The sequence below is a fragment of the Zonotrichia albicollis genome, chromosome 18, assembly GCF_047830755.1.
Source record: "Zonotrichia albicollis isolate bZonAlb1 chromosome 18, bZonAlb1.hap1, whole genome shotgun sequence".
NCBI lineage: Eukaryota > Metazoa > Chordata > Aves > Passeriformes > Passerellidae > Zonotrichia > Zonotrichia albicollis.
In genome coordinates this window covers 892897-909748 of record NC_133836.1, presented here as the reverse complement: position 1 = coordinate 909748, position 16852 = coordinate 892897, and the positions used below count along the sequence as shown (strand labels likewise).

The following is a 16852-nucleotide window of genomic DNA, read 5'->3' as shown; positions in this document are numbered from 1 at the left end:
GGAGATGCCTCAGGGTGTCCCTCACAGCGGCCGGGGCGGCCCGGCACGGTGCCCGTCAGAGCGGCCGGAAGGCAGTGGGGAGATGCCTCAGGGTATCCCTCACAGCGGCCGGGGCGGCCCGGCACGGTGCCCATCAGAGCGGCCGGCAGCGCCAGCCGGAGCTGGGCAGCCCGGGGTGTGCGGCGCCTCTTCCCGCCGTGACCTTGCTGCCGCTCGGGGGCTGTACCGGGAAATGGAGGTGGAAATGCACGGAATCCTCGAACCGTCCCAGAGGAAGGAGCTCTGGCTGGCCCTGCCCAGGCAGGGTCACCTGGCTCAGGAAGGCGCCCAGGCGGGTGTGCAGGGAGGCAGGATCCGCCGCCTCCATGGGCAGCTGCTCTGCCATCCTTCGTGAAAAGAGTTCTTCACGGAGAGTTGCTTTGGTTTTTGGGCATTGTTCCTCACCCTGTGGCTGGGCACCACTGAAAAGAGCCTGGCACCAGTTTCTTGGCACCCGCTTCTGAGATACTTATGCATTAGTGAGATCCCTTCTCAGTCTTCTTGAGACTAAACAGTCTCAATTCCTGTGTTCTCTCAGAAGAGATGCTCTAGACCCCAAATAATCTTTTTTTAGGGTTATTTAATGCTATAGTTAGACTGTCTCACAACAAGGACTTTCAGCAGGAAAAGGTGATGAATGTGTGGTGTTAAAGGCTGTTTTTATAAGAGTTTTTATACGTGTTTTAATTCGTGTTTGAGGCCAACTCAGCCCCCAGGATGTGCCTGGTGACTCAGGAGTGGGAGCAGCAGCTGGGTGTGAGGGCATGCAGGGATTATCCAGGTACACATGGAGAGTGAACACTGATTTCAGTAGGACAAAGCATGTGATTAAAATGGGAAAACATAATAATTACAAGATTACAACCCTGAGATGTGCTGCAGTTCGACCATCATACGTGTTGAGGTACAGGTTGTGAATGCGTTAAATTGTCTCCAGCAGCAGATCTTAAAAGTCTTATTTTTGGCCAGAACAAAGTGGGTAAGACACTGCTGGTTGTGTGTGTTCAATGAAAAAGTTAAGTTTATTGACATCATGTAGTTACATACCAAACATTTAGGCATGACTTACTTGGAGCAAGTGATGCTTGTAAAAGTAAATACAGTCATTCAGTAATGGGCCTTTGTAAATAACATATGCCATAAAAATGACTGATTACATATATTTGCTTTCTTAACTAGTTAAGAAATTTCATGACAAAGGACAATGAGGAAAAGGCAATCAGCTGTACAGGCATTTCTTTGTGAACTACTGTAATGTGACTGATTCTGTAACAAAATTACAATTCATCTTTTCCTAGCTTATTGTCATATTAACTGTGATTGCATTTTCTGAGGAGTTTGGCAGTATTTTCTGGGGACTCAAAGTAATAAAGCACACTTTGTATTATTGTGTCTTATTTTCATGTTTTAGACCCTTCATCATTTACCTTGGTGAGTGAGGTGAGATTTCTATATTGACCTGTCCCACAACTGGTACAAACACCTAGCAATGCTGAGCAGCAGTTGGAATGTACATTAAAATGTTACCTAACTCTTCAGGGATAGAGATGCAGGTACTCTCACTAAATTCACAAGTTACTGTTCTCTCTGGAAGTACAGCAGGAAGGAGGTTTTCATTTCCCTCCAGACAGTACTGAGCTACAGTGTGTTTAAAAGTTCATTCTGATACATCCAGGACCCTTTCTGTGCACACAGTGAGCGCAGCTGTGTCTATACAGGAATACATTCATGCATTTCCGTGTTTTCAAGATGCAATGCACATTTCCAGATTTTTTTTCAGTCAAAGCCTAAATAGCATAAAGCCAGAGTTATCATAAATAGTGATAACATGTTAAGATCTCTTTGAATGTTTCCTTTAATTCCTCTTTATTTCTCCGGTGACTGGTTGAGTTTCCTCATTTCTCACGGAGCCGGCTTTGTCTTGCTTTAATGTTTGCGTTTTTTCTTCTTTGTGTTGCGCACTAAATGTGTTGGACAGCATTTGCTAACCCAAACCATGGCTTTCTGAGCTTTCACAGCCAGGGTACAGCTGCAGAATCTCCATTTTTGGTTCCAAGGCTGCTCTGAACACGCCCTGCCAGAGCTGCCAGGTGTGACACGCCGGGATGGGCTGTGGGGACATGGTGGCACCAGGAGGGGCTGAAAGGCACCTGTGGAGCTTCACTCAGCCCGTGTGACACCTTCAGCTCTGTGACAGCTGAGAAGCCCAAGTGTGCCCACAGGGGCCACTTCCAGGCTGGAATCCTGGCCACGCTGACAAAAGCCCTCCACGTCTCAGCAGGAGTGCGATTTCACGCCAGAAACGCTTTCTGGAATGGTGACACAACTGTTCTACACCCAATGGTTTGGTTCTGCCTATCCTTAGATTAGCATTTACCCGGTTTTTAGCATTTCTGCAGCATTTGCTGCTCTTCTAGGTTGCAGCCAAAATTTTTAGTTCCAGTGGAGTTTGAAGTGGTCTAAAGAATGTTGTGCTGAATCTAAGGGATAACTCAGTGAGATGCAGTTAACACAGCTCTGCAGCATTCAGTTTCGTTAGCAAAACATGAGCCTGCCTACCAGAATGTTTACAGTTTGCCAGAACCCACTCCAGTGTGTGTTTTTATGACGTTTAAACACTCAATTTCAGAACACCTGTTAGCCTCAGAAATCCACACAAATTATTGGAAGTACTGTTTCAAAAACTATTAATTCAATATTTCTCTGCATGTGGCTTATTTTATCTCTGTCTACCTGAGAGTGAAATATGAATAACAAGGCACTGCAGGTTTTTGAAGACCACTTTTCCCTGTCTTCTCCAGCCTTTGGGGAAGCTGGCATCTGTGTGGCCCTGTGGTGAATTACATCAGGCAATCAGACCAGGTTATAATGAAAAAAGTGACTTTTCTGGCCAATCAGCCCCCTTCTCATCACCACCAATGTGCTGCACCTGGTCTCAATACTTTCACAAGAGTTGAAACAGGTTCAGGTGGGTATCTACAATCAGCCACCTGTTTGCTATTGATCTCCCAATGGACTCCCTGGGCTGGCCTCTCACCCTCCTGCTGCTGCCCCACTCAGCTGCACGGTGTTTCTGGCTCTAACTGGGGTGGACCCTTTTATCCCGAACACTGCCTTGCTGGTTTGGGATATCTTTTTCTTCAACTGGAGTTCAGGTTTGTTCTTTTTTCTTCCCTGTTTCGTTTTATCTTTGGGTTCTGCCTGTTGCAGTGTTTCTTGCCTTTTCGCTGGTCTCGCACACCTTTGGTTCTGCTGCGTTTTGAGGCCTTCCTGATGCTGGGAGTGTTCTTTGACCATCCCTTTCCTTACTCTTCAGACTAGCGTGTTCCTCTGGCTGTTCTGGTGCTTGGCATCTTACCCACCTTTAGGTTTTTTCCTATGGCTGTTCCTTCCCCAAGCATGGGGCGCCTCCTGGGTGGCAGCGGGAGCAGAGGCTGTGCTGCTGTCCTCAGGAGGCCTTTGAATTCCCGTTCCCCGGCCAAGATCCGAGCGAGTCACCTCTGTGCCGGACTAGCGAGGGCAGGCACCCAGACCTCTGCCAGGTATCCGGGTGCCCTCTGCCCGGGAGCACCTGCCAGGGCCGGCCCATCCCCGCCCGGGTGGGTCGGGCAGGGCTCGGGGCCGCGGCCGCTCCGGCCCCGCTCCGCAGCGCCGTTTCCGGGCCCGCGGGCAGGTGAGGCGGCGGCGGGCGGAGCGGAGGGAGCGGAGCGGCCGCGATGAGGCTGCTGCTGCTGGCGTGCCTGCGGGCACAGACCGGCAACGCCACCACGGCCGCCAGGATCCGGTGAGTGCCGCGATGGGGAGGATGCGCTGCGCTCCGCGCCCGCCATGCGCGGCCCGCGCCGGCGCACGGTGGCGGCTCCGGCGGCCCCGGGAGTGCGGGGGATGGCGGCTCCAGCGGCCCGGGGTTTGCGGGGGATGGCGGCTCCAGCGGCCCCGGGAGTGCGGGGGATGGCGGCACAGCCCGGCGGCCCGGGGTGTGCGGTGGCTCTGCCGGCCGGGGTGTGCCGGGGGGCGGCAGAGCCCGGCGGCCCCAGGAGGCGCGGGGGGCGGCGGCAGAGCCCAGCGGGGCCGGTATGTGCGGGGGGCGGTGGCCGAGCCCGCGGACGCCGCGGGGCCGCCCCCGCTGCGGCGCTGCCCGGTGCGTGCCCAGAGCGGGCACGGCCGGCGGAGCCCGGGCCGCTCTCGCCCCGCAGCGTGGCCGGGTCCCGCACAGCCCCGGCTGCCCCCGGCTGTGGGGATGACAGAGTCAGTGGGACGGGCAGCGGGGCAGAGCCGCACAGCCCCGGCTGGCACACACGGTGTGACGGGCGGCCCGGCAGTGCCACACAGCCCCGGCTGGCACACACGGTGTGACGGGCAGCCCGGCAGTGCCACACAGCCCGGCTGGCACACACGGTGTGACGGGCAGCCCGGCAGTGCCACACAGCCCGGCTGGCACACACGGTGTGACGGGCAGCCCGGCAGTGCCACACAGCCCGGCTGGCACACACGGTGTGACGGGCAGCCCGGCAGTGCCACACAGCCCGGCTGGCACACACGGTGTGACGGGCAGCCCGGCAGTGCCACACAGCCCCGGCTGCAGCCGTGCGGGAGCCGCTCCGGTGCCTGCTCTCGTGGGGATGGATGGATGGATGGATACATGGATGGATGACGGACACGGCGCTGCAGTGCTGGGAAATCGCACGGTTGAACAGAACCGCAGAAATATCCCACATGTCCCCGTCTGGCTTTTTCTGTGACGTGGAAAGGGATGTGGCTGAGAGCATTGCTGCTGGGGCTTCACTGTGCACGTCAGCTATAAAAAAATGAATCGCTATAGAAAATAAACAATTTCCCGATGGTTTTGTCCTCTTGAGGCCCACAATAATGATTTGGATTCATCTTATCTAAGAGTTTTCCATAGTTTAGCTGTTTCTCCCCAGATGAATCTCTTGGGATAGTCTGCTATTATAAGTTTTCCCTGACCTTGATCTGTGCATTGTCTCTCATGTGAGGTTATGCACAGCAGCATCCTCAGACATTAGGTTTCACACTGCCTGTGTCATAGCAAGTGCAGCCTGAGACTTCTGCAGGGCTGCTCTGTTGGATGAGGTGCTGGTAGGACATGTCTGCTGGTCCTGTCACCCAGGCACTGAGGATAGGAACTCCAGAGAAAGCTGAAGGTTCTGCTATTTTAAAACCACAATTGTTACTGAAATATTGAGACAAGTAAATTCTTTATGTGCGTATATATACTTCTTTTTATGCCTGTACATTGCAGCAGAGTTCCTGTGGCATTCTGCATTTCCTTTCGTATCTTACCCTTTGCTCTCACTGGATAGTACAAGACTAGTTATTGGGCACATCACTGCTCAATTTTCCTCTATGAGGTTATGTACCTTTATAAATCAAATATTTACTTTCCTTCTTCGTCAATTCCACTTGGAGGGAAGTCAGACGTACTTTTAGGCTGGAGCTGTTCAGAGCTAATCTAGTGGAAAGCAGGTTCTGCATTGTTTCTAGTTAAAATAAGTCTGAATGAGCCAGAAAAGCAAGGGTTCACATATTATATAAAAGTCTTTTAATTACAGATATTGATAGTGAATATGTGAGCACATTGTCCTGAGGTACAGTGGCTTAGCAAGGTGCCTTTACCTGATTTTTTTTGAATTTTGAACTTTTGGTTAAATATAAATGAAACAATGGTGTTGTCTCCGGGTGGAACACTTGCCAGCATAGATTAATTTTATGGCTTAATATAACAGTGTATTCTCTGTTTATGATATTACAACTCTTCCAATAACTGCTTCATCTTTTCATAAATAAGATATTCATTTCCTGAGTTTAAAGTAAGTGGTGACAAAGGTACCAGAATTTAATTTGGCTAAAAATCAACTTGCTAAAACAAGTGGTATAATGAATGTGCTGTGGGCTTTTTTCCTATTGGTGTGCATAATCTTTAATCACCTTAAAAAATATGAGCAATGAATAAATACAGCACTAAGCAAAAGTCTCTGCTTAGGCTGCCATTGTTCAACCTTAGAAATGAGATCAAAGATGTGTCAAGGAAGAAAAGAAATTATTCTTCCCTGCCCCTTGAAGTGTTTTGTTCATCTTTTATTACTTGGTAGTAAGGAGGAATAGAAATCTGGAATTAATAGGTTAATTAGAAAGATTTAGAGTAACTGTTTTGCCAATATGTAAATGTTTTGTGGAGAGGGAGAAATTGTTTTGGCTCTCATTAACTGGCCAGTTAAGACAGCCATTCTGTAAATCTCCAGGTAATCACCTGCAAGAGAATTAAACCACAAATTAAACGGTGCTTATCATTCCTCTGGACAATTGGTTTTGAGCTTAGACATTTATTGGAGTATTCAGTAATGCAGACATTTCTACTGTTTCATTTTACCCTGTGTGCCAGAGTTGGAATCCCACAGGGGAACACTCCAGGGCAGGGGATGCTCCTGTCCTCAGGGCAGCTCTGGGAGCTCCTGCACCTCCCTGATGGCTCTGCCGAGGCTGGGGCCATCCCTGCCGGGGCCGGGGCCATCCCTGGCCAGGCCGGGGCCATCCCTGGCCAGGCCGGGGCCATCCCTGCCCGGGCCGGGGCCATCCCGGCCGGGGCTGGGACCAGGCTGGGGCCATCCCTGCCGAGGCTGGGGCCAGGCTGGGGCCATCCCTGCCGAGGCCGGGGCCATCCCTGCCGGGGCTGGGACCAGGCTGGGGCCATCCCTGCCGGGGCCGGGGCCATCCCTGCCGGGGCCGGGGCCATCCCTGCCGGGGCCGGGGCCTCCCTGCTCAGGCTGGGACATCCTTGTTGCGACATCCCTGCTGGCCCTGCGTGGCCATGCCCAGAGCAGGAACCCAGAACAGGTGTTCTTTGCACCATAGCAAGAGTCCATCTCTTACAGGGGCTGCCCTTGGTACCACCATGGTGCGCACTGCAGGAACTGTGTGGAACACGGTTCAGGCCTTGCAGAGTTCTCTGGTCCTTGCCAAGCTCAGTGACTGAGCTCAGAGCACACAGACAGGAGGAGCTGGTCCCCATCCTCACTCACATTTTTAATTTCTGTGGTTCACAGTGAACTTTATTCAGGGTTCACTCGTGCCAATGCAATTTGTCTATGTTGCTTCAAGGAGAGGTTTGAGAGGGAAATGAAGGACGTGTTGTTTTAACAATTCTGAAAAAATAAGATCATTTACAAAGGAAACAGGAGATCAGGCAGGGTTTAAGCTCGTGTAATTTGATGAGCTTCAGTGGGAATTGTGAGTGTTCAGGTCTGGCCAAGTTTCTGAGAGGCAGTGGAATGACTCTGCTCCCTCAACAAGCTCTGAATTGTGCCACATACATTTAACAGGAGTTGGTGCACAGCTGCTGTGCTGAGCAGACAGCTGAGGGAAAGAGATAATTAATATTTTTGGATGAAGCCTATTTTGTGCCATTCAAGAAGTGTCAGTGTATCCACCTACCAGGAACTTTTTGGAAATCAAACATTCTTTGTCTGCAAGTGATTCCATTAAATATCAGTTGAAATTTAGAAGGTAAATGTTTCTGAAAGGAAGACATCACACAAAACAGAGCAAGTTTCACAACCATAATACCTTAGAAATAAGCACACTTTTAACTCCTGTGCCTTGCCAGGCTGTGTTTGGAACTCTAAAACTGTTTCCTGACATGCAAACCTGTGAACTGCAGATTGATGCTGGAGGAGGGAGGCTGCTAGCCAGGAGAAGTGAGAAGCAGTGATCAATTATGTAGGGAATAAAAATTTAAACATTGTAAAACATCGCTTGGTATTTCACAGATGTGTTAGAGAAAAATGGTTTTTGTATAGAAATCTCAAAGTGAAAATGTGTCAGGAAAGGCTTGTAGCTTTTAGCAGGATCTCTGCACACAGTGTGGATCCAGAGAACACACTCGAAAGTTTCGCTTATAAGCTTTGTGATTTCCAACGAATTTTACAAATGTACCAAACAAAGAGAAATTAATTTCCTGAATGCTAAAATGAGGGGGACTGGGAAATACTTTGTCCAATACTCAGGTGTGTATAAATATCAGAGTAAGCAGTGGCCAGTGTAATGTACTTCTAAAAATGCTCTGTCACATTTACTGAATGGCTGGAGTTCTCCCTGATGCCTTCTGCTTAGAAAAACACCCAAAATCTGGGATCTGACAGCTCAACTCCACTTTAGAAATAATATTTCCCCAAGTCATGGCATTGGCTTCCGTGCAAGTTTCAGCAGAAGGGGAGAATGGGCAAGGCAATTTCTAGCTCCAAGCAACATTCAGGGTTTGTTGAGACTCTTGGGGATTTATCTCCTCTGTTAAGAACTATGATAGAGAGAAAATGTAGCCTTGAGATTTGGCATTTCCAGTGTTGCATTTGATCCCCAGACAGCAGGAGCTGGGTTGATTTTTGTTTCTCATTCACCAAGTATTTGTTTATGAAATGGCAAAATAATGTGAATTTGCCAGGAGGAGAAGAGATATGGATGATGTGTCTGCTGTGCCTGGGCCTCATTCAGGGACATCTGTGACTTCACACACAGATCAGTCTTCCAAAAACATCCCTGCAATAACTGCAGCACTCCCCAGTCATGTTCCTTGGTAACAGCATATGTGTGAAAATCACTCTGCTTTTTTGGTTATAAAGATGAAAAGCCATTTAGAAAATATGAAAATAATGCTGTGAATTTCAGCACTTAAATACTACCCAATAACTCAGCTTCTACACTCGTGTATTTCCATGGATGCATCATTTGAAACTTGTGATTAATGAGATCAAACTCAGTAGAATGTTCAGGGGATCAGGGCCTGTTTAAATCTGGGAATTTGAATTATTCTGGGAATATTGGCTTATTTTTCCTTCTAAAGATGTATGCAAATTTTTTACGTGCTCCTGAGTGGAATAAAAATGGGTAAAGAAGTAATTTTGAAGTTGTAGAGGTAATGCACAATCTCTGAGCCTTGGAACACTTGGGGAATCCCTCTCTATTTACTGCAGAACAGCTGCCATTCCCCAGGGAGATGTGGAGCTGTGGAATGTGTGGAGAAGTAGTCATCCCTAGTATATTTTAAAAAACCACTTCTGATTGGAATTCCTGGCTGAGTTTCTCGATTCCTGATGTCCTGAGAGAGTTATTTTCAAATTAATTGTAATATGCAAACATATTGCTTGTACATGATAGTGATTTATGGTAATTGGAATGCTGATGGGAAAAAACCCTCTTAGACCATTTAATGAGCACCTGTGAAATGATGGAACGCTTGCAGCAACATCCCAAGGAACGCCTGGGAGATTTTCCCTCCACAGCTGGGAGATTTGGGCATCGTTATTGGGATATAAATGGAGAACCTGTGCAAGGGCAGGGCAGGTACCTGGAACCAGCTCGTGGGGCAGCTGGTGTTGAGAGTGGCTCAGCAGTGTCAACAAGGAGCTTGAAATGTGGCTGTGTTTCATTATTTGTTAGCAGATATCATGATTTATTGGTCTGGTTTGGGACAGTGGAATGAAAGGAGTTTCTCTGGGGGCTGAGGAGGGAATCCAGCATCGTGTGTGGTGCCAGTGCAGCTCTGTCCGACACAGTCAGGGCTGGCACATTCCCTCCAAGGCCCCCAGACATTTTACAGCACTTTTAGCACCAATTTCTGCAGGAATTACTAACTTTTGCAGGACAGAAAATCACAGAAAATCACATTTCTGGGGAGGCTGTGCAGTAATCAGGAGATGAAAGCTGAATGATCCAGGCAGCCAATGAGCTAGCAGGATCTCAATGCCAGAACAATTAATACATCATGAGAAATCAATCAGCGCCACGATACGGGATAAGCACAGCACGTTCCTGTGGTGTTTGTGTGATCCTGGCAGTGCAAACACCCCGTGTCAGCTGGGATTTGCTGCTCTGGGTGTTTGCTGGTGCTCCTGGAGCCCCGATACCTGATTTGGTGCTCCTGGAGCCCTGATACCTGGTTCTGTTTGGGGCAGGAGTGGGCTGTCTGTAATCACCAGTGCCTGGCTCTGGCAGCCCTGGCACCAATGTTCTCACATGAGAACCACTGCAAGGAAAGGGCCATGGCAGAGCTCACTGCCAGGGGCTTGCTGGTTGGTTTTGCTTTTTGGAAATGAGATTTCAAAGCAGGTTGTGAAGGTATTTGTGTCATTACTTTCGTGTAGTAAGTTTTTTTGCTTATATTTCAATAATCCTTTGCCTGGTTTATAAATGGTGAGCTGAGACAAGAAGCAATTAAACCCACCATCAAACAGAAGGGGAACACAGTTCAGCTCTCTGGCTCTCTTGATGCATTCATTTTTGATGTTCTTTAATTTTGGTAGCATTGACCAGCTGGACATGCTTGTGCTTTCTTCACTTGGTGTCCTTTCCGCAGAACAAGGAGCTGAGAATCTCTAAGAGCAAGGCCTGACACAAGAATTCTGACGCCTCCCTTCAAAAGGAGGGATTATTTCAGAATAATAAGTTGAGTCAGGAAGGTCCTGACCATGCTTCGTTTTTTCTGATTTTTGTGGTGATCATGCTTGGCCCAGGCAGCGTTACCCTGCTGGAAGGTGCCTGTGGCTTCCCAGTGGTGAAGATAACAAATATCTTCCAGGCAAAGAAAACCAGCCTTGTGAAGAAGCTCCTGGTTGATATCTGCTTGAACAAAAAAGACATAAAGTTGAAAGAGCAAAGTTGGAGGGAAAACATTTTGATTAAGTTTGCCTCATTCGCTGGTGTGCTATAACATTAATAGTGGCTTCTTTATTCTCTTTCTGTTTGTCCCAATAATGAAGGAATCATCTGCAGGCTGCAGGTCACATCTGTGTTCTTAAAGATGCTTTCATGTATGGAAGTGCAGCTGAAATAGCAAACCTGACCTCCTCAGACAAGTTTGATGCAGCCCTGGCCATTCACCTCTATAAAGGAGGCAGACTGCTGCAAGGTAATCCTCCTCCTGCTTTGCAATAAAAATGCCTCCCAAAAAGTCCTGCAGGGAAAGAGAATGAATCCTAGCTGCTACACATGGCTGTAAATGTACAAACCCACACAGAATATCCTCTCTCTGTTTATCCATTTCAGCAAACGTTCAGAAATGCTAAAAATCCCTCTCGATGGGGGATCTGATAGAGAGAGAACTAAATAAATGTACTTTTAAACCACATGGTGCTCTTGGTAATTAAGTGCTTTAACTACATCAGGACGAGAGCATTACATTAACATTAGATCCTTTCAGTAAATGTGTTCTTTCAGAGGACAATGGCTTGGCTAAGGAGAGCTGGGCTCAAATGGAAGGAAGCAGGGAGGATAATTTCATTTTTCTGCTCAAAAACGAGTCAGGGTTTTTCAACGTGAAATAACATTCCTGTCAGCCAGACTGCAGGAGACAGGATGTTATCAGACAAATAATAAAATTTTCTATTCTCTTTAGCCACGGAGAACAAAATTTTAGCCTGCCACTAATGATAGACTGGGAGCACTGGCTCTGAGAATTACAGACAGTAATTTCACCTGCTGAAATTGCACTTTGTGCATCCTCAGCTGAGAGCACCCTGAGTTACAGGAATCTGTCCAAAGGCACAGAACTGCACCTTCCACTGATCTCTGGGCAGCTCTGGGCTTGGTTTGGATTTCAGCAGTGCCCTCACTGTTCTGGGGGTTTGCAGACAGCCTGAATTTCTGTGTCTGCTCTGCTGGGCTGCTTCTGCTCCACAGGGGCTCTGGTTTCAGCAGGGACCTGAAATACAAACACAAAAAGTACAAATATAATATATAAATGTAAAATAAGCTATGCTCACATATGAATTAAGGCTTGTTGGAACATGGAGATGATTGGGTTTTTTGACAAGACCTTGAATTGTTTTGGAGGAAGCACATGGAAAGTCTGAGCACCATCTTTTTTGGGTTTTTTGGGGATTTTTGCTGAGGAACAGAAGATAAAGTTGAATTATAATGTTCATTGGAGTACAGTTTTACTGGAGTTTAACTTGCATGGCAATGCCCAAATGCTGTTTCTGTTATCTTTTCAAAGTCCCAAGTGATCTAAAAGCCTGATACCTTACAAAAGCTCAGGAGTTTCAATAAATCAGTTACACTGCTCTAAAAAGTATCTGCAGTGACTGAAAGAGAAATAAACCAAAAATCTCTGCAAGGCAGGGCAGTACTAGTAAGGTTGCTTAGATTATCACAGTCAAAGTGTAAAGGTTATCACAGACTTTGGGACAAAATAGGGATCCAGAGAACATTCCTGGCTCCTGGAACATTTAGAAATTTAGTGATTGCACTACCATTGCTGCCACACTATTGATCTGCTTGGCCTCATCCTGCAAATTCTGTTTACAGGATCAGCACACCCAATAGATGGCATCATAATTATTCACTTTTTAAATTTATGACAGAGGCAGTGCATATTTTAATGGTGTTACAGACAGTCTGTCTCTGGAAGATTAGAGGCAGTGGTGCTTTGATAGTGCACATCAATTCCCTCCACCTGCAAACATTAGAGTGTAATATCAACAAGTGCCAAGGAAATTCTCCAAGTAGCCAGAATGGTAATTAGTCTTTCGTTCTTTTTGCTTGCTCTCTCATTTAGTAATGAGGAAATTAGCAATGCTAATACATCCTGATCTTACAGCTCACTTAACTTTCAAATACAAATTGAAATCTATGGTACATTTTCTGTTTTTATCAACAGACTTTGTTTCCCATTTGGTTTGATGTCCTGTGAAAGTGCAGTTATTGTGTGTGGGGCTACAGTACTAAAAAAATAAACATTCAAGTTTCCTTTTCAGAGATTTTTGCTCAGATAGGTGATTCAGTGCTATCAATGCACTTTTTCACTCTGGTCACGACATATTGGCCCCCTTCTGATTGCTTTGCAGGGAGCAGAATTCCCTTTGGGATCATCTTTGGTGGGACAGATGTCAATGAAGACGTGAAATGCAAAGAGAAGCGCCAGGTGATGGGAGCAGTGCTGGAGAGAGCCAGGTAAGGGCAGGGTGGGAGGTTTCTGACAGGAAATTGCATTTTTGAGGCAGATCTTTAGGAAGTTCCCACACACACTTGGAAGCACTGGAAGGTGTGGAGGCCAGCAGAAAACCCTGGAGTGCTGAAATCCTGGTGACCTTTACCTGTGTTTGTGATTCAGTGGTGGAGGGGGAGCAGTTTGATCAGAAAATGCAGCCTGGTTGTTTGGGATTGCCCTGCTCCTCACACACAGCTTGTGCACAGAATGCCTGCTTGAAAAGTGGATCCCTCTGGTACAAACAGATTTTTTTTAATTTTTTTTTTTTCTCCTTTTTGATCCTTTGAAATTTGATCCTTTCCCTGGGCCCATGAGCAAGGAAGCAGAGACTGAAAAAAGTCTTGAAGCAAATTCTCTCAGGTTTTAGGTGAAATGACAAGGGAGCATTTTCAGGTGTTTTAAAGTCTGGAAAGCTCTGGTGCTGTGCCGGTGTAGTCATCAAATGTAGAGCAAGAACTGATCCTAAACCAGAGGAAATTACTAAAAACTGAGAACACTTTTGAGCGTGTTTCATGGTTTCAACATCCCCAGCAGTTTTCTCCTGACTGATCCAAAGGTTTGTTGACCTGGGCAGTGTTTGCTCATGGCTGTGGTGGGGGAGGAAACCTTGTTTGGTGTCAGACCCAGAGCAGGATGGATTTTGGGCCAGGCAGGATCTGCTCAGCTCCTCTCTCCTGCTCTGTCCTTGCTGCTCCCTCTCCATTTCCCAGCTGTTATTGGCTCACTCGGCACTGGCAGAGATGTGCTGCTCTGTCTGTAATCCCCATAAAGTGTGGTAAGCAAACAGATTTTAAAGGCAGCACTTAATCACACTCATTGAAAAATCATTAGGGCACGTTCCTGTGCCTCAGTGTGGCTTGGAGCTGAGAGCAACTTAAGGTTCCACTCAGGAAAAAATTTATGTACTTGTTTACTTTTGTTATCAAATAATCAGAAGTTGTTCTTTAAACAGGTCTGAAGGAAAGGAAAAATATATCTAATGTGCCAGATGGATTTCAGCACTGTGCAAAATGAGAAATACATAAAAACAATCTCCGAGTGTGTCCATTTGATCCATCTCTGTTTAAAATATCATCTGTCACAAACACAGCTAATACAAAATCTGCTTTACTGAATGTTTTTTAATGCTATTGAGTTGGGAACCTGAAGAATACCTTAACAGCTTGAATTATCTATGATCTTTCAAAATGTATTATGACATCCCTGTGCAGTTTACAATATTTTCTCTACTAGAGGAAAAGCATCTCAGTTTTCCAGAAGTTATTCTGAATGTGCCTCTTCTCCAGTAGCATCATTGCTGTTATTCATTGCATGGTTATTAAAAGAAACATTGATTTTTTTTCTTTATTGATTGCAGGGTTCTAAGCAGAAAGCATCATGAATTGTAGATTACTTGTCCAGTACAATATCCCAGCACATTCCATAAAACAAACTATTGAACACTGTCTGGCCTTATGAGTGTTTCATTTTTAATCAAATCCCTCTAAATGGTGCTTGTACCCCTCTGGGGTATTTTTTTTCCTATTGAACAGTATTTTGTAGACTTAGAAGTGACATCTTTTTATGCTTGTTAATGTGATGTATTGAAAGGATAATTGCACGATCTGGGGAGGGAGCATGTGCAGCTTGACAAAGGCAGCGTTTGCAGGGGCTTTAATAACCTCAAAGCTTGTGGTGTGAAATTCATTGCAGGGCCATACAGCAGATCCTACAGAACACACGTAGGGGAATAAGGTTTGTTTCACCAAGCAAAAGCAGGAGTTCTAGTTCAGCGTTTATGGGAATCCTGCTGCTGCTGTGTGCATTACATTGGGCAGAGTGGCAGCTGTGCCCTTGTTTGGGGTTCTCTTTGAGGAATCCTCACTTCGCCTTCCCAGGAAAGCCTGAGGAGCTGCTGCTGCTTTAGCCAGGGTTTGCTGCTGGTTTAGCCAGGGTTTGCTGCTGGTTTAACCAGGGTTTGCTGCTGGTTTAACCAGGGTTTGCTGCTGGTTTAACCACAATTTACTGCTGCTTTAACCACAATTTGCTGCTGGAACAAGTGGATAGCCTGAGGAACTGCTGCTGGTTTAACCAAATTTCCTGCTGGAACAAGTGCAAAGCCTGCTTTGTCTTTCAGCTGGGATCAGCTTTGTAAGCCTCTGATCTTAGTTCTTATCAAGGTTTTGTTTTTTTTTTTGAAGTACTTTTTTTAATGTTTAAACACTTTAAGCAGATGATCCCAACTATTTTTGTCCCCCTAACCAGGTTTGCTGTGGCTTTCACGGTGGAAATGAAGGAGCTGGCAGCAGCAGAGTGGGTATGTTGGTGTGCTGGCAGTGCTCACTGTATTAGCAGATATGCATGCTCTAAATGTGCCCTAAATATGCAGAGAATTGCAATAATCTGCATTGTTCCCAGCCCTGCTGTCCTTTCAGAGAGAGCATTTCATGCTGATGTGCAGTCAGAGGGGCCTGGCATTAAAAGCTCTTCAGGATTAGCAGAGAGTGTGGAGCAGCTCAGGAAGTGTTTCTCTGTAACATTTAAAACAAATCATTTGTTGTTACCCAGTCTCTCCTGATGCCAAATTGTTTCTTTTGGCATCATTTACTAAGCTTTAAAATTCCTGCAGACAGCATTAGTTACAACAAAGAATTTGGAGGTATAATTTGAAAATACTTGTTTGGTCAGCTCTGGAAATAGAATAAACTTCTTAAGGTGAGCTGCAGAGGTAAATTAGATTAGATTTTTCTGTGTGCTGATGAGCAGACCGGTGAGGGGTGAGCAGGAGCCGTTGGGGATGGGAGCAGCAAGGCAGGAGCTCCCTCCTGCAGGAGGTGCTGGCTCACTCACCCCACCCTGCAAACACCAGCTGAGGCTGAACAATTAATGCAAGAAATTAAAACAAAGTGCTTGGCACCTCTTCAGTTCCAATTTGCATCATAGGATAGCCATTAATGCACTCTGGCCTCAAAAATAATCACTGAGAGTGCAGGATATACAATGCCTTATTCCAGCATGAATTGATTTTTAAAATCTGTTTTTATTGAAAGGATACATGAGCAGACATGGGATTTGGTATTTTATTTTACAAATGTGATTTGGTTTTAATAGTTACTACAATGAACTTCATGATGGGTAAAAGGGAAAGGGCACAGCTTCTGTCAGGGATATTAAGCAAGAAAAGGACAAAAGTAACAGAGTGTAAGGAGAGGAAACCAAACTGAGCTTTGAAATAGTTCCGGAATCAGCACCTCAAATGCTGTAAAAGATCTCGTGCCCATGGTCAGATTTTTATTTCAGGAGCATAAAACTGGTGCAGAAGAATTACCTAAGCCACTTTTATTAGCATTCATTTCATTTCCCATTCTCCTCAAGCCCATTTAGAATAAGAACATAGGAGAAAATTGATCTATGAAGAGTGAGTGCATCCCTGAGCCCTGTCCCAGTGCCCTCAGAACCTCCAGGGCTGTTTCTGCTCCCTGAGCCCTCTGGGGTCCTGCAGGGCAGGAATGAGGATGCTGAACTTGAAATTCTCTCTTAACTTGGTGTTTTCAGGCTGCTGCCCCCTGCTTTTCCCACCTCCTTTTTCCTGGTTTTCTCTGTTTTGCTCCCTTTTCCTGCAGAGTTCAGTTCTGGGGTTGGCAGTGCTGTCCCATTGCTTGCAGGGGTTTTTTATAATTTCATCATTTTTATCATGCTGGGAAATTCAAAGTGTTAGTCAGAGAAGGTCCACTGTTAGGTAATAAAATGATGTGACGATGTGTTAAACTATTTTTATTATTTTAAATCCTTTGAACACAAAAGCTCAAGGAAGATGAAGTCCATGGAATATCC

At 46.3% G+C, this 16852-nt stretch overlaps 1 protein-coding gene across 2 annotated transcripts in view; it reads left to right on the top strand.

The window, feature by feature from the left end:
- The first annotated feature begins 3545 nt into the window (after nt 1-3545).
- GLT1D1 (glycosyltransferase 1 domain containing 1) overlaps nt 3546-16852 on the top strand; it is a 34200-nt gene continuing 20893 nt past the window's right edge. For both annotated transcript variants that reach the window (XM_074553953.1, XM_074553952.1), the window contains exons 1-4: nt 3546-3823; nt 10812-10960; nt 12897-13002; nt 15284-15335. In XM_074553953.1, the coding sequence (XP_074410054.1) occupies nt 3756-3823; nt 10812-10960; nt 12897-13002; nt 15284-15335 (375 nt within the window). In that variant the 5' untranslated portion in view covers nt 3546-3755. The remainder of the gene's footprint in view (nt 3824-10811; nt 10961-12896; nt 13003-15283; nt 15336-16852) is intronic.